Source organism: Equus przewalskii, chromosome 6 (genome assembly GCF_037783145.1).
Source record: "Equus przewalskii isolate Varuska chromosome 6, EquPr2, whole genome shotgun sequence".
Lineage (NCBI taxonomy): Eukaryota > Metazoa > Chordata > Mammalia > Perissodactyla > Equidae > Equus > Equus przewalskii.
The window spans coordinates 85072994-85091619 of record NC_091836.1 but is presented as its reverse complement, the minus strand read 5'-3'; the positions used below and the strand labels follow the sequence as shown (position 1 = coordinate 85091619).

At 35.0% G+C, this 18626-nt stretch overlaps 1 protein-coding gene across 50 annotated transcripts in view; it reads left to right on the top strand.

Annotated features, from left to right (window-relative positions):
* SOX6 (SRY-box transcription factor 6) overlaps positions 1–18626 on the top strand; it is a 571708-nt gene that overhangs the window by 214137 nt on the left and 338945 nt on the right. For all 50 annotated transcript variants that reach the window (XM_070626444.1, XM_070626446.1, XM_070626445.1 and 47 more), the window contains one exon: positions 12622–12862. In XM_070626444.1, coding sequence (XP_070482545.1) covers positions 12626–12862 — 237 coding nt within the window. In that variant the 5' untranslated portion in view covers positions 12622–12625. The remainder of the gene's footprint in view (positions 1–12621; positions 12863–18626) is intronic.

The following is an 18626-nucleotide window of genomic DNA, read 5'->3' as shown; positions in this document are numbered from 1 at the left end:
TCTAATTTTACAGTTGGGGACCTGGAAGCTCAGAGAGTTAAGTAGCTTCTCAAGTTCACCGATCTAGTAAATGAGAGTTCTGGGATTTAAATCCCTACTCTAAACCTTTCCACTACACCGCCCTTTTCCTCTGGCAGTAGATTCTGTTAAGACTGGTAGCAGTTTTCCAGTTCTAGGCACCAGGGATGCAAATAAAAGATTTACTTTTGAAGAAGTAGAAATACTTAATAGATTAGTCATGATAATTGTAAAATTTTTTCAATTTTTGGAAATTGTGAATTGGTGCTTATATGAGGAGAAAACACAAAACTGGATAAATAATGCAGGATTCTTTCCCAAAGCAAAGCTTGGGAAAACCAGAAGTTCTGTAGCTTGATAGGTGTCCATATAGGTACTTGGTAAAGAATTCCTTAGTATGCAATACAGTGGGTAGTCACACTTGTCTTGTATAATGAAAATTCAAACAATTCTGTGCAATGATTCATGGAAACAATTGGATTCTCATGTTCTCCTGGAGCTGTCTATGATAATATGCTACCAGCAAATGCAAGTGAGAACTTGAAGCCAATAGCTATAAGGAAAGGAGGGGTGGTGGAGGTAGGGAGACAGAAACAAGATAGCAGCACTTTAGTTTTTTGTGAAACTAGATTGTTTGGTGTATATAAAAACTGTGCAAATTTAGGTTGTTGGTGAAAACCTTCCTTCAGCTTTCACAGACAGTTATAACTTATAAAAATGCATGCCCTTGTGTATGCACCTTTTCTCTTTCTTTCCCCCAGAGGTTAGAGTGTATGTAATTTTATATGGTAGTCAGATTTTAAGAGGATATCTAAATTGCTCTGCATTTTCTGTAATGAACTCTAGACGGGTGGTGTGTTAAATATGTATTGCTCAGGTACCTCATCTTGTTTTCCCTCAAGGCTCTCCTCAACACCTACTTTTGTAGTGAAACAGCTCCAGCTGTATCTGATCCTTCTGATGTGCCTTCTCTGGTAAAAGCTAGGTGGTAGAAATTAAATTTCATACTTCTGTGGACCTTGACATGAATGGGCAGTGACATCCTTATTTTTTCTCACAAGTCTCTATATAAGAATATAGTTAAATGTTTGTCATCTAGGCTAACCAGAAAAAGCTTGCTAGGTAAATCATGGATAGTTAACAACCAACAAATATCTGTTAGGAAATTCACCATAAAAAAACTACAGTGAACCTCTAAGCCCTGTGCACCAATATCTTTTAACTATATCTGTAACCAATTTTGTTGTCAAATCGGCTAGAATGAAAGTGAAATGGATTGGTTAGAGGGCTACCTGCTTTCCTTTCTTCTCTCTCTCTCTTTTTAAAATAGTTGTTAGCCAGTAATTAAATACCTCCAACCTAGAAGTTGAAAGGAAGGAAAAAGTAAAGATAGTGATCCTTTGACTAAGCTTGGATTATCTTAGATAAATTATTATATATCTATATATTAGATATATATATAAAGATACATATTATCTTAGAATAACTGGAATATTAAAAATAAATATATAGGAAGTGTATAAATTAGTAAGGAAATAATCATATGATAATCGAAAATAGTTAATAATTTATTTAATTTAGATTTACCATCAATTACCTCTGATTCTAATAGCATCTGCCCTAGAATTAGACCATCTGAGTTCAAATTCTGCCTTCTGTATTTACCAGGTATGACCTTAGGCATTTACATTTTTTTTAGATAAACATTTTTGTGCCTTGGTTTCCTTATCTGTAAAACAGGGATAATGATGTTATCTAACTCCTGTAGTTGTTTTGAGAACTAAATGAGATAATACATGTAGCTGCGCTTAGCATGGTGACTGGTATTTTCTAAGCATCTAGTAAATACTATTTATGTGTCTTGTCAACCATCTTTCCAAAGTCCATCCTTCCATCCATGCATCCATTCATCCGTCACTCTCTCCATCTATATATCATTTTAATGTTTTTAACAACATAGATTGATGATTTGGGGGGGCTTTCTTTTGCCATAGAATATGTAAAACTTTTAAAGTATGAAATGAATTTAATTGGCCGAAGGGTGGGAGAAAAGGAGACAGCCCTGGAAAACCAAGTTATATACAGAGATCTAGAAGTTTTACTTTAAATCCTCTGGTTAAGCATAATGACTTAAGTTTATTTCTGCCTATTCATTTAATAAAAATTAAATAATTGGGCAAATATCTGTTTTCTTTGCACAAAATATTGTACTAGGTACTGTGGGAATACAGAGAAGCCTAGGATTTTGTTCTTGCCCTTGAAAAGTTTGTAATCTGATTGGGATTACTTATATATTATACATTTAAAAAGGATTATGTATGATGTTATGCATTGTGTTGAATGAGTGATATAAGAATAAATTTTCAGAGCACTTATTAGAAACAATTAGAAGAGGGGTGGATTGTAGTTGCCTATAATAGTCTCAGTTGATTTTCTAGTGATAAGAAAGGAAAGTGCGGGAAGTTTCCCACAGGCAGAGCAAAGGCTGGGAGGCAGCAATAAGTGAAGGCTGAGTGTATTAGTCTAGTTAGAGCAGGAGGTTAAAGTGTAGACTCCTAGAAGATAGGTTTAGAAAGATTGGTTGGATCTGGGTGAAGGGCTTTGAATGCCAGTCACAATTTGGACTTTTTTCTGTCATCAGGGGAGACCCACTGATGTTTCTTAATCAAGAGAGTGGCCTGATGAAGGGAGTAGCAGTAAGACTGATTTGGAGGGAGAGATACTGAAATTAGGGAAACCAGTTTAGAGTTTGTTGCAAGAGTTTAGTTGTGAAGTGTAGTAAAGTCCTATCCTAAGGTGATTGTTGAGTATGGTGAGAAGGTATGAGCATGAGAAACATTATTAAGGAAGAGTTGATGGAGCTTAATGACAGGCTGGCAATGAGGAGGAAGGATAAAGAAGAAGAGAGGGATATAGTGTTCATGTTTTGAACTTGGATGATTCTGAGAATTATGCTCTTCTGGGTGTGAGTGAATGAGGGAGGAGGTTGACGAAAATAATGATGAATCTAATTTTAAGTTTGTTGAATATGACATAGCAGAGTGCATCTTGATATAAGTCCTCTAGGCTAGGAGTCATCTGAGGCTTGTTGTATTTCAGGGAAATGAGAGAGAGAGAGCTCAGTGTTGGGGATATAGATATAAAAATCATATGATTTAGGTGTTAAAGAATGAGATGTTTGGTACAAAGAGTACAGAGAAAGAATAATGTTTAGGCTGGCAGCAATAGCATGTGAGTGGTACTTTCTGTGATTATCTATTCACCTTAAGTTTAAAATACATATAAGCTATTTGCTCATCTCTCCTTCTCTGATTTTCCCTCTCTCTTTCCAATAGTATTGATTGTCTGCCAATGTGTTGTGCACTGTGCTGGGCACTGGGGATCCAGTAAGGAATGAGGCAGACATGATCCCTATCCTTATGGAACATATAGAATAAGCTTCTTTTTCATTTTTTAAAAAATAAGACAAAATCTTTTAATGCTTTCTGTTTTTCTTCCACTGACTATAAGCTTATGATAATATCAATGTAAGCATTTAATTCTCTAGGTCTGGAAGACATTCCCTGATAACAGGTTTCCTTTTCTTCCTCTTGTTGATACTTTTTATTATTATTGTATTGCGAGGAATATTTTGTAGGAACATAATTTTAGGAACGTATTAAGTTACTCATCATTGAAGTTCAAAAAACACTGATTGCCTCCCCTGTGCTGGGAGGTTTTTATTGTATTAAGCTTATAAGTAGGCTCCCTTGGAAAACAAACTTTATTATATTACTTGAAAGTTGGTAAGTTCAAGGAAAAAGCTCTGTTTCTGAAACACTTATTTCTCATATCCATACTTGAAAGTTGGTAAGTTCAAGGAAAAAGCTCTGTTTCTGAAACACTTATTTCTCATATCCAGACTTCTCTCAAATCACAATAAAACTTGCAACTAGAGATTGGACTTTCCCTTTTTTCTGTTTCTTCCATCCTTGTTCTGCTTCTAATTTAGCCACAAGTCCATCCAGTGCATTCAGCTCCCCCTTTTCTCCACCCTTCCCTAATAAAATGGAGGAATAGTGGAACAGGAATGCAATGTAAGAGTGATTGGCCATTTCAGATTTATAAAGGATGAAAGCATCATTCGAAGGAATGGCACATCCAATTGCAAATGTCTGAATTTATGTGCTAAGATTCAAGCTCAGGGAGTCTTATGTTGATGGTCTCTAATTCATTCCACTTTCACTCTGGCGCAGTGCTTCCCCTCTCCCTCAACTGATGCGTTTTTGTGTTAGAGGATTAGAAATGATATTATTCAGAACAGAGGTATCAGGCAAAAATGGAATATCAGGCATTAACTGTAAGTATGGTATACTTTTCTTATGAAAAAGAGGACATTATTGATGAAAGGAGAAAACCCCTATGTTAGGAGTGTTTTGAGACTGAGAAAGATAGTTTTTGCCATGCTGGAAGGAATGATGCAAATCTGAATGTTTTAAATTTTGAGTTAGATAGATATAAATTACTTTACAAAGAGACCTTTTAAAAAAGCAGTTTGTTTGGAGCAACATCTATATTTACATCTTAGGACTCTTCAGGGGATCAGAGAACCATGTCAAATTTTCAGTGCTTTAATGCTAATGCAGCTTTGGGTTACTGAAATCAGTTTCGTAGTGGGCCAATCTGGCCACCAAATTTGGACAAGAATTCCAGATGCTGAGTGTCTCAGTAATAGTTGTGGGCATCTACCCTATGTTTGGTCATTTTTCTAAAGTTGTCTAGAGATAATAAATCAATTTTGTGAGGTGAATTTTCAACCTCGAAAATATAGATCACTTTAGAAGACAAAAGTAAAGCGTAACTTTTTTCTTTTAAGGAAAAATTAAGACAAAAGCTTTTGAGGTTGGATCCTACCTGTCTTTTACAACCTTCAAAGGTTTCTAGGCTAGAAAGAAATCTCTGAAAGCGAGATTTTTGTAAGGGACGTGCTGCTGACATACACTTAACATTAGCAGCCAAATGGCAGTGGTATAATTTGTAGGCCTTATACTCTGGAAAGTTGTAGTGCTCTTGTTGGTATTTGTATTCACTTCTTATGAATTGATATTTCTTGTTGTTTTTCATTTTAATTTAATGTAAGACTAATAAATCTTATTGTTAAATAACAAAGATTGCATCATAGCATTCAGTATTAAAATGCACTCCTTTTTTGGGGAAGCCAGATAGATGTGTTTACTCTGTAGAGAGATTTAGATTTGATTTTTTGTTTTCTTCATGGTAATTATGTTTGCACTTTGCTGATCACTAGTTGTGCATTATTACAATGGAAGGTGACAATTTGATTGTCTTCAATTGGAGAAACAAGTAATTTTATATTCACTAAGCTGTCAGGTAACACTAACTCACAGTACTAAGAGCTCCTGGCAATGCGGCTTGGCACCTATATTTAACTGCTTTGATGCTTGTGTAACCTCTGCTGAATCAGAAATACTTTGCCTGCTGGAAATGGTTTTCAGGGTTGTACAATGAGGTTTTCATTAAGTAGACAAACTGAAAATGAACTGCAAAGCCACGGTTGTTTCTCTCCTCCCCTTTCCCTTTCGCCCCTCCTCCTTCCCTCCCCCACCTTCTTCTTCCTTCTCCTCCTTGTATTTGATAGGAACCTGAAATGTATACTTTGTTTCGTTACATGAAAGAAGAATTGTTGGATTGCTTTATTTAGCTAAAGGAGAACCTCAGAGATTAGCTTCTTTTATAGAATTTTGTTTGCTGTCACCTTATGTGAGCCTTCTTCTTCTTCTTTTCTTTTTGTGAAGAAGATTGGCCCTCAGCTCACCTCTGTTGCCAATCTTCCTCTTTTTGCTTGAGGAAGATTGTTGGTGAGCTAATGGCTGTGCCAATCTTCCTCTATTTTATGTGGGATGCTGCCACAGCATGGTTTGTTGAGCGGTGCTAGGTCTGCACCCAGGATCCGAACCTATGAACCCCAGGCCATTGAAGCAGAGCATGTGAACTTAACCACTATGTCACCGGGCCGGCCCCAAGCCTTCATTTTTGAAACAGTCTAATAGTGTCAATGTTCATTTTTTCTTTTTTTCTGGCAATATTAAAAAGTGAAAATGGAGATTAGAATGGAAAAATATACAGTGACAGCTTCCTACCATTTCTCTCTAAGAAATTGTTGTTCTGGTTTATGTTTTTTATTAATAATTGGATAAGATATCCTGTAACTGGGCTTCCACATTAGTGGATTGGTTTCAAGTTGACAAAAATATGTTTGATATTCACTTTAAAAATTATGATTTTCTTTTTATGTGAAGAGGAGATTCAAAGTGAACATATATAAATACATTCATTCTGCTATTATTTTAGACAGCTTTCTTTCTCTCAAGCCACACAGAAGTCTTTCAGTTGAGCTATAAAGTCATTGCGCTTAAAATCCTTTAAGTTAGTGTATATTCATAGTAGCCGTTGTTTGGTTTTGCTCTTATTGTTAAGTGACTGGTTTTATTTATATATTCTGTGCCTGGCTTTCCAAAGCCAAGATCTCAACAAGTTACTGGTAGATAAATTGTGAGAAAAATTCAATATTATTTCTATCAATCAAAAAGTATAGATAGGGGTTACATGAAGTCAAGTTGTTTTGATCCCAGAAAGAAACTGGATACTCAGAGACACATGTAATAATTATAGGTTTTCCATAGGCAGTCAGTCAGGCAGGCCAGTCGTTAGGCTGGTTGCCTGCCTCTTCCAGCAGGTACTAACCAATTAGACAGAGGTGGTTACGTGATGTAACATTATCAGGAGAAACAATTCATGAGTCAAAGCATTCCAAGACATATGAGCTGTAGTCCAAAGAACAGTCTTAAGCTATATAAAGTGACAGCAATATTGTCAGCTAAATATAAACTCTAGAAACACAAACTTTGATGACTTGAGAAGAATCTGTTCCAGGTAGTCTCTGTTCTGTAAGAACCTCAGAAGGCCTTTGGAGACAGTTTTGCTGGTTTGGTTTGAAAAATTAGGAGCCTTAGATAAGTCAAAATCCATTAATATAAGCTGCTTCTTAGACATACTTCAAGGGCTTCAAGCATATTTCATTTGCCTCCTCTCTGTTGATTTGACAGTTATCTCAAATCAGTGAGTTTTCTTCTAACAGATATTGTCTGTTATGTTACCACATATGTTCTGAAAGAGCCACTACAAACTTTAAAAGATAGATCTATAACACATTGAATTTCCTCATTTGCTTATTAAACAGATGAAAGAAAGAGAAAAACCTGGCAGAAGCCTAGGGGAAGTTTGAGGGGAGAGTTGGGGAGAGGAGATAGGGCAGGATAAAACAATACAAAGAATCAATCACAACCCTCAGCCTTTACCCTAATGAAGCAGGGAAAGTTTTAAAAGACATGTCTTTATTTTAATGTTTGGAATTAGGGTTCCTTCCCCCCTACCCGTTCCCCTCCTTCCCATCCTTAAACGTGGGAATTAGAGGTACAGGAAGAAGGTGTTTAAATCATTCTTTGCCCTAGGCTGGGTGGACTGGAATCCTTTGTAGGGGTTCCTGGGTATTGTGCATTTTGGCAGCTGAACATATCTGTTACTCATGCTGCTTAAAATGAGAGGCACTGTGTTATATTTTTGGAAAATTAGTTGTTTATTTCTCAGTATCAGATCAATTGCAACACTAAATTAACAGTGAATTATCTGACTGAAATAAGTCTACCTTGGTAGCCTGGGGCTGAGTTACAAAAATAAATGTGAATGTTGGCCTGAATTTTTAATTTTTTCTTTAAGTAAACCAACTATTAAAATGTTGCTTTATGTTAAAACAGGATTTCTTTTGAGTAACTGTAATGCACCTAAAAAGTGAATGCCATTTGATAATAATCTTAGAAGTAATGAAAACATTTTTAAAAATTAGGTTAAAAATATTGTTCTAGAAAATTCAGTGACTCTGGATACTTATGTAAGTTCCAAATGATAGTTTTGAGCTGAATTCTTCCCAAGAAATAGTAAAGAAAAAAGTGTAATTTCAAGTTGCTATGCCTTATGAGAAAGTTGTTTTAAAATAATCCTGACTTTTAACCATATACAAATAACTGTTTTTAAAAAATAACAGCATCTAATCAGAAAGGTTTAGAGTCCTAGAAAATATGATTTTCTGAGATAGAGGATTTAATGTGTGGATAACTAGTCCTCACCATTTTGTAAAGTCTTAGACCAACTAATCTTGATTTCTTGTGAAAGAATGTAAAGTAAATTTACTGACTAAGTAGGTTTCTAATGGCCTAAACATTCAGATTTTATGCTGGGGTTTTGGAGTAAAATAATTATCATCTTTCTAGAGTCACTCCTACTGATTTCCTAGAAAACATTATCAATTACTGGAGATTTTATCTCCAAGAATTTCATTCCCAAAAGTCCTAAGCCCTGAAGTTCTTCCCAATGGCCTGGCATGCTAGGAATTCACTTGATCTGCTGGGCAGAGACATTTCAAACTCGGGGAACACATGATGGGAATTCAGTTTCATGTGTCCCAAAGACATGTAATTCTCTTTGGAGGTTTTACTTGATAATGGCTATGCCCCAGAAAACCGTCTTGTTTAACCAATGTGATAAGTTGACAATGTAGTTTTTCTCTCTGATTATAATGTACTCTGTGTAGTCAATACACTGGTACCATGTGAGTGTAATTTCCTCTTTTATTTTATCTCCAATGCACTGTATTATAAATAAACAGTTAAAAAAAACACCAAACAAATCTGTTGCATCTCCTTTTAAGATTGTACCACTGTAGACACTTGTTCTAGTAAAGTAGAATTGGGCGCATTTGATTGCATTTAAATTTTTCATGCTTCAGCAGTTTGGCTGGGAGCACAGTAAAGAAAAATCCCATGAGCGAGGATAGTTTAGAATAATAGAACTTGATTTTGTGTATTATAGCGGCAACATTTGCGCTGCTTTAGTTAGGGTTGTGTCAGCACTTCCATTATAAACCCCTGTTTTCAGGGGGTATAACTGGGAGATATTTTTTTTTAATACAAATTAAAAAAACAATTCATTTGAATGATTTTAAGTTATAATAGTGCAAAAATAAAACAAAGTAAAGTCACATAGAAATTGACCATTTTCACAAGGATTTTGATTCTTTTGCTTAACAGTTGTGTATGGCAGCAGCTAAAGTAAGTTACTGTTCTAATACACTGGGGGTGAAAGTTTTTGTAATGGAAAATTACTGATATGAGCATGAAAAGTAAAAGTAAGCATCCCACGTGACATTTTAAAATATTAAAACAAGTGTATCGTTGATTTATGAGTTTCTAAAGGAGAGTAGCCATGGTGCAGTAGTTATAGTAAAGGCATTACCAAAAGTCAAGTCTCTTTGCAGCTTCTAGAATACAGTTTAGTTGGTCTTGTAGAATGTTTTAAAAGGGAAAACTAAAGTAAGGAAATGAAATCAATGAGGTTGTAATCAGTAAACTGAAGGATTCTTTAATAAAGTAATTGTGCAAAAAATAATCAGTAAATTGAATTTAATCACTAAATCTAAGACTTATTAATAAACTGTACATTAAAAAGAATTTGTGCACATTTTCCTTTTAAAAATACAACAAAACCACCACCAAAAACAAAAAACTACAACAAAATCAACAATAAAAAACAAACCTAAAACGAGCCCAACAATTTTGTCAAAAGGAAATGCCTACAGTGGAGCGATGCCTAACTAAAAGAACAAAAATCACCATTTTCTCTACTAACAACATATTGGGAACTATAGTAGAGTAAGCATAAGAAATTAAGTAAAATATGACATGGGAAAGTATTCTTCTTGGAACAAAAAATGTTAATTCCTGTACCAAAGGGAGGGATGTTGGAGTTGAGTCTGCCTTCCTTCGTTGTTCGCTATTATTGTCTGCCTTACCCCTCTTCTTGTCTTGAATGATGGTGTGAACTGAGGATGAACAGTCAGATTTAATACCGATTTTTTTTGGCAGCTTATATTTTATTTGCAACCTTGATACACATTTGTATTTATAGGTGCAAAATAAAAGACAAATTGTGTGATGTTATAAATAGATAGCTTTCTTGAATGGTCACTGGAGGAATCGCCAGAAGACTCTTGATGAAGTAGAGGTGAAGCCTTTCCTCACTAATTGTATTCAGCGTGTAATTTCTAAACTTCCCTCTGAATTTTGATTTTCAATTAACACTCCCCATTTGAAGATAATTTTCTATTTAATGTAATTGCAGGAAATAATTTATTGGCTGATTAAGACTGAGGGCCCAGCCTTCCTTAAGAAAACACTCTAACAAACCAGCCTTTAAACTCAACTCATAGCTTTGGACAGATTTAGTCTATTTTTACAGCTGCACAGTTGTGTTTAATTAGGATTGTGCACTATTGTTCCTTGGTGCAGTTTATAGTTAAAATTATTCTTAAGAGACTTTTCATTTTGGGTTTTGTGTCATGATTAATTTATACTAAAGCAATAATCACAGATATTGCTATTGGAAAGAGCCAAGTGACTTTATAGTAAGAGCATGTTCGTTGGGGAGCTAAAGTCACTCTGAGTTTTGGATTATGACATTCAGTTGTATTTAGCTGTTTTAAAAAGCTGCAGTAAATTCATTCTTTTGTCTTTAATGCAAATGATTATATTATTGGTACTGTCATTATCTGAACTATGAAAACACTCGTTGTTTATGGCAAGCTCTTGATAAAGTTGCAGAACAGTTATAATTTGGCTGGTTTTACTATAGTATTTAAGAGGACAATGAAGTAAGCTCTTGAGTGATTCCTGTATACTAAGAAGCATCTGTTGTTATCATTTTTCATAAGTGTATGTCCATTTGTCCATCTGTTAGTATTGATAGAAATTACTCAAGAATATACTTTGATTCTTTGATATACTACTCTTTGGAACATTTCATTTCTTTCTCCTTAAAGAAAATATATAGATACTCTTCTTTACTTCTTTCCCCTCTATTATTTTCTAGTATCGAGTCTAATAGCGGAAATTTTTATTATTTGTAGAATGATTATTATAAATAGGTATCAGCATTTTAATATGTTTCAAAGCACTTCAAAAGCCTGTAATACTTTTATTTAGAACTGTGCATAATTAGATTAGCTGATCTTATATTAATTTTTTCCACTGTAGGATACTAAATCTGAGCCCCCTCATTAATTGTGAGAAATTTAGCATTAGCTGTTAAATCCTATGTGAAACATGGGCTGCTACATAAAAACTACTGTTTAAATTGGAATTAACTTAATTATTTTTCTTTGCACTTGATATTTCCTTCACTGCAATATTCATGAAAGCATGTGACAGATTTGTAAATTTAACTGTTAATCTCAGATTTCTAGACCCTTTAATCAGTATTTATTTGTCTGTAGAAACAGTACTAGCGAGTTAATGATTTGCTAATTTGAAAAATGCTCATGTGGTTTCCTCTGTTAACTGATTTGTGCATTTTTTAAAAAATGGTATGAAATCAATTAATGTTAAAGAGCAATTAAGGTGGAGATTTTATTCCTTTCATTACACAGCAATTTTAGAGCTAAAAATGCTGTAAACCAACAATGTAAAGTTTTAGAAAAAATATTCAATTGCCTATTCTTTTAAGTTATAAACTTTGGCAGTTTTATTTTTAAACATTTTGCTAAGAAAATCATCTTGATAAAGTGATATTCTAAAAGTTTTGAAATTCTGTTTAATCATCATGATTTTCTGATTTTATATGAAAGCACAGAATAGAGACCTCGTGCTGGGTGTAGTCGATGTTCACTTGTGGATATATAGATGAATATTTAGTAATTGTTTTTGGAGTTTTAAAAATATTATGCATAGTAGACACTTTACTATTTTCATAGCAAATGCTTTGAATCTTCTAATATAAAATAGAGGCATAGTTATTTCATATATTCAATTCAAATGTTACAAAATTGCCTTAAGACTAATCTAACATTATCAGCCACTCAATCAATATGTGCCAGTTGACACAGCTTGAAGGTCCTTAGAAAAGATCAGATTGGCACTAAGCAGTGTTAGGCCTAGCGCTCATAATACAAGGTGTAAACTAAGAAGTCAGGACCAAATTTGCTTAGGACTTTCATCATAGATTACTTACTTTCCTGATTATATTTTCTTACATAGACTTTTGTTCCTACATAAAGCATAAGAGAAATGTGGATATTTGTGCTTTCAAGTCATCCTCCAAACAGGCTCATTTGCTAGGTCAGTTGTTCATTTTGTTTTCATTGCTAGCCATTGACTGAATTGCTCTCAAGAGCTTATAATCTAGTTCGGAGAACTGGGGGGAAAATACACACAAGCATATATATTCTGAGAACTTATTCCATAAAAATTTCCTCTGTGGATTGGTAAGAGAGAAAACATGCAGCCACTACTGGGAAGAGGTTTGCTGAGTTAAATGCAGAGAGAGAAAGTGGAGCAGATAAGCTAAGAGTTCTTTTTCAGGCATTTAGAGTAGATCATAAACATCTCTGAAGTTAGAGAACTTCCTTTTTTTCCTGAATTAGTCAAACGTAGGGGATGGTTTATTCTTTTGTCTTTGACAGCCCTTTTTAACCCACGCTGTTTCCTTCTTCTGCAGAAGAATGTCTTCCAAGCAAGCCACCTCTCCATTTGCCTGCGCAGCTGATGGAGAGGAAACGATGACCCAAGATTTGACCTCGAGGGAAAAGGAAGAGGGCAGTGATCAACATGTGGCCTCCCATCTGCCTCTGCACCCCATAATGCACAACAAACCTCACTCTGAGGAGCTACCAACACTTGTCAATACCATTCAACAAGATGCTGACTGGGACAGTGTTCTGTCGTCTCAGCAAAGAATGGTGAGCTTTTAAAATCTGGCCACTGGCACTAAGTGTGTGTTAGTATGGCCTCATTACAAGTAGGTGTTTTAGAAAAAGCTCAGAACACGTATCATTAGAGCTATTTGTGTTCAAGTCATGAAACTACCATGTATATTATTAATCTTATTAATATACTAATAACTGGGAAAAATTGGAAAACGTTTTTTGATTTAGTCTGTGCATTATTAGGTCAGCTTGCGAAAAGAAATTTAAATTTATTTTGGGGGAGATTTGGTGGTGAGCTTGATAATACCACAAAATAAGTCTGATCAAATAAAGCGTGGCTGTGTATTAATATCGAAAAATTGTATTCGGCAAACATATCTATGTGAGTGAGGTCATATAGTGAATACATCTTTAGTGAGGAAATGCAGGTATTTATCATTTTTAACGGTCATTCTTGATTAACAATAAAGCTTTTCTCACTTATGTGCCTATATATTAATTTCAAAAGGATGTGCAAAGCTCCTGAGTATCATTCAGTCACACCGCAGGAGTTTGCCCTAAAGGTGAAAACAACAACATCAAATACACACAGTGTATCAGCCAACTTTATGTTAAATTCCATCCTTAACGATCAAAACGGAAACCACAGTAGTGACATCAATTGTCTCGTTTAAAGCAAAAATATTCAATTTTTTAGCATCTAGAACTGACCAAAACTTTAATATATTTTCTTAGATTAAGAATTTAAAACACTGTACATTTCTTAACTTTTGGTTAAGTTAATGAAAAATATTTTAAATGGGCAATGAGGAAAAGTTTTATTTCTTAATAAAAAATAAGGTAATATTTTAAAATGCCTTTGCTAGTTATAACAAATATTTAAGTTCTTGCTCTATATTTAATGTCTCAGAACCAATTCGAAGACTCGATTCCACAATTTGTGGAGGCAGACATATTTTTTTTCAGATGATTTTGCAGACACAGCCAGTGCTTTGGAGCTGTAAGTGAGAAGTTGGAGACTGGAAGAAAAATAAGCCTTTTCTAGATAACTTTAGGTTCAAACAGGATCATCATTACACAATTAGTTCGATTCACTGGAAGATTTATTTTCCTTGCATAGGAGGGTGAGAAAAATATAGCTGAATTCCAGGAAATGAAAGACAGTCTTGGTGGCTGGAGTGTAATGAGTGAACATACAATGTAGATTCAGATATGGTTGGAGAGGTTGGTAGAGGCTATATCCAACAAAACCTTGTAGAGATCATTTTGGAAGTGAGATTTGATTCTAAGTGCAATGAAAAGCCGTTGCAGGGTTTAAGGACATTTCAGACAGACAATTCTGGCTGAAGTATGGTGAATGGATGGGAGACAGGGTTAAAGGAGGAGGACTGTTGGGGGGCTATTTCAGAAGTCCAGGTAAGATGCGGTAGTAGCTTGGATTAGTGTGGAAGCAGAGGGGATAGAGAGAAGGCATGGGTTCAAGATATATTTTGACTTTTATGCCAAATATAGTCATGGAAAAATAAAAATAACTAGATTGAAAAATATAGGTTGAGGCAGAAATAATACAGTTCAAATTTTAGTTCTTTAGAGAACACTATACTTAATTTTCTTGGTAAAATTTTGTTTGGATCTTGGCAAGTGCCAAGTTCCTTTGGTGAATTATTCTCAAAATTTTATAATATAAAATTTTGTCACAAGATAGATACTAATAATTTGCCTACCAAATTTATATTAAGTGGGATTTATGGTAGTATAAAATATTTTCAATTTACAGATATGTTATATGTTAGTATAAATGAAATCATAGTTGCTGGAAATGTTTTCAAACTTGTACTCTCTTTTGATATCAAGCATTGCTTTCCACTGGAGGCTTTGTGTATTTTGAATGTCTAGAAGCCAAAATATTTTGTTTTAACTCCCACTCTATAGTATTTCCCAGCTGTGTACTTATATGGTATAATAAAAGGATTTAACAAATGGGAAATAGCAGCTGCATTTGGAAATTCCCTTTGTGCTCCCTTTTCATTTGATAGATTCAGTAATGTGTAACAACTGTAACATCAGACCTGTAATGACTTATACTGCAAGTATCATATCACCAACTAATTTTTCTTTGCAGGAAAGGAAAACAATAGAAGGATTTTACGTTTTCTGGGCAGTCCTTCAAACTTACATATAGAATGCGTGTGTATGTGTGTGTGTTGTGGTGGAGAACTGTGACTAAAGTAAAATTTAATAAACATTTTACCTCATTCTACTTTCAAATAAATATGAAGTCCAAAAGGACTGCTTTGATGTTAAGTGAAATTTGTAGTTCTCTTCAATGTATCATATTCTTTACTCACTGTAAGTGAATCCCATAAAATAGTTGTGAAGAAATAAAATTTAAAAGAGAGTCTAAAAGACAACAACAAAAATTCTATCAGCACTTGTTCAGTTTCCACTGTTATTTACTTTCTGTGATGATCCTCACTCATGAACAGTTAAAACAGGCACTAAAAGTTTCTTATCTACTGGGTTCAGGAAGAGTTTTACTTTGAAATATCAAGACCAAAGAGGAGCTTTTCTGAAAGAGAGGGTAAAGACAAAGCAGAGAAGTTCTGCTAATCCCCATTTCTTGATTAGAAAAAAGAAATCTTTAAATGTTAAAATTCTGATTAATTTTTTTGAGGTAGCATCCAACCAAATATGAGACCACACAGTTTCAAACAAGGAAAAGAATTCATTATAGCATAAGAAAAGAAGGAGAATAAAAATTTCAGAGATGGGCATTCAAAGACCAATTTGAGATAAAAAAATTTTAGACTCTGATTTTAATTACAATTATGTATATTATGGACACCAAAATGTTCGATTTTAAATTTACTGTACTGTATTAATTTGTAGATCCATTTGAAGGCTGAAAAGTTATTATAAATAAGAATTCACTGTCCTTCTTCACTATGTACAACCACTGCTGTTTTCAATATGACATCAGCGTACCACCACCTTTTTTTGCAGAGGAATATTGACACTGTCCCCTGAAATGTGTTTTTGTTGCCATTAGGACTGATTCGTTAGGCAGAAATAAGTTCATATAATTTTTTCCTAGAAAAAATGTAGGGGGCCAGCCCCGTGGCCGAGTGGTTAAGTTCACGCGCTCCGCTGTGGTGGCCCAGGGTTTTGCCGGTTCTGATCCTGGGTGCAGACATGGTACCACTTGTCAGGCCATGTTGAGGTGACGTCCCACATGCCACAACTAGAAGGACCTGCAACTAAGATATACAAGTATGTTTTGGGGGGAGGGTTTGGGGAGATAAAGCAGAAAAAAAAAAATAAGATTGGCAACAGTTGTTAGCTCAGGTGCCAATCTTTAAAAAAAAAAGAAAGAAAAAATGTATAGTGTATCATTCTTTTTAATGTTAACTAGCATGGAAGAACATTTTGTGATAATGTTTAGGGACCGATCTATGATATTGTGTGTGATGAATACCTGCTAAATGTTACTTGAGTGTATAGCACCTACTAATAAGTTCTAGGCACAGGGACTTTCTTGTGAATGAGATAGATAAGATCCCTGCTGTCATGGAACTTAGATTCTAGTAGTGTGACAGACAATAAGGAAGTTTCACCGAGTGAGACAACTTCACACAATGATAAATGCAATGAATAAAATTAAGTAAGAAATTGTGATAGAGAGTAACTACTTTAAACAGTCCAGGGAAGGTCTTTTTGAAGAGTTGGCGTTTGCGCTGTGATTTGGATAATGAGAAGGAGAAACTATGCAAAAATTTGGGGGAAGACACCCAGCTAGAGTGTATAGTAAGTGTGAAAGCCTTTTGGTTGATGTGTTTGAGCAGCAGAAAACAACAGAGTAGCTGGAATGGCATGAGTGAAGGACAGAATGGTATGAGGTAAAATCTAGGAGGCGAGCAGATGACAGAAATTATGGGGTATCATAGGCTACAGTGAGGTATTCGGACTTTATTTCAATTGTAAGAGAAAGCCATTGGAAGATTTTTAAGCAAGAGAGTAACATGATTTGATTTACGTTTTTAAAAGATCACATTGGCTGCTGTGTAGAGAATGGACTGTGGGAGATAACACCAGAAACAAGGACACCCGCTAGGAGAACCATTGCAGCAGTGCAGGTGATGCTCAGTGGGAGAGTGAACAGTTTGGGAGGTTATTTGTTGAGCAGTTCCCAGAGAAGACAAGATGCACAGAGGGTGAGGAGAATATTTTAAGTAATGTACACATGGGCAGAAATTTAGTCAAGAATGAAAAGGAAATGTGGTTGCTGAGACTGGGAGCCGGTATAGGGTAGGCTTGCTCCTGGCCAGAGAGTGGTCCCAGGCTGGAGACAGAAACTTTTTGCCTAAGAGGGAACTGTTTGCAGGTGACTCCTGGGGTATGCCATGGGGATGTGCGCAGGACACCAACAATATGTTTTACAAGATCCAAAAAGCGAAAACAAGTTTGTAAGTGGGATTGTCTGCACACATGTGCATGTGTGCCCTTGCGTGCTTACATTGATATATATTTTAAATCAAAATGGGGTTATATGTATCTGGCTTTTAACTACTATTCTAATTAAGTAGAAATAACCATACTGGACCCTCAGCCTCAGAATATCAGAATTCCTAATTTTAGAGACCTACTTAAATTCCCCCGAATGAGTTTTATCTTCTAGGAAAGGTTTAAAATAATTTTTTCACTATAAATAAAAGATTCCAATAATGTCCTTTGTTGTAACTGAAAGAAAATAGTAATAGATGTGTTGAGATGTTTAATAAATAACTGTCAGGAGCAATACTTTCTTGCTTGCGAACAATTTCTCCTCTCTGCCTTTCTTGCTGTCAGTCCAGTGAAGTTGCTAATCAACTCTGGAGTGTTTTGTGTAGTTCACTTGGAGTCATAAAAATTCTGGTGTGGCCTTTGTACCATTTCTGGGAATGGAGCTGTTGTCATTACATGATAACCTAGTCCAGGAATTGTGAGTGAGAATTGAATCCTTCTCAGCCATGCTTTATGTTGTGACAGAGTTTTAGAAAATTTCTAATTTTGTTACCTCTTAAGAAATTTTAAAAACTTGAATTGTTGCCAATTTGGGGTAAGATTTAGTCATCTAAGATAGTAGGCAGCACCCAAACGAAATTTCTTTCCTCACTTTTCTTGAGACTGTATTTTGGAAAATACAGTGAAGCCCACTAGTTCACCTGATCCTGACTAGTTTATAGTCTTAACGCCTAAATTAGGGTTTATGCACCTTTTTGGTACCTGATTGGTCTATGAAGCACTGGAAAAAAAAATCCATAAACTAGCAAGGTTTAGACCACCTGAGAAATTTATTTACTACTCTCATTTTAGAATTTTGAAAATACAGTCCATGTAAGTAAAGTTCGAACCTAGACTTCTGGTAACAAGTGAAAATGTCCATCCTTGCCCCTGAGTCATGCAACATCATTCTCCAGGAAGTCCTGTGGGAGATTTCCCATTTTTTATAAATTGGAAACTATATTAGCACACAGTGCTATATCTTTTTAAACTAATCTCAGAGATTTAATGACAGAAATTTACTTACAATTTGAACCCCCAAAATAAAAACGTTTTATTGAATAATTTATTTATAATATAACCATTTACTTATAATAAAACTAGTGTTGCCTAGTATTAACACATTGATCACCTCTCTATTTCCACACCCGGGTTACATGCACTGTTTCATTTCTGCTTTAAAAAAATGTGTATATTTTTAAAAACTTCCCCAAATCTGAGTTGTTTAAATTAAGCAAAATGATTACTGGAATGCTAC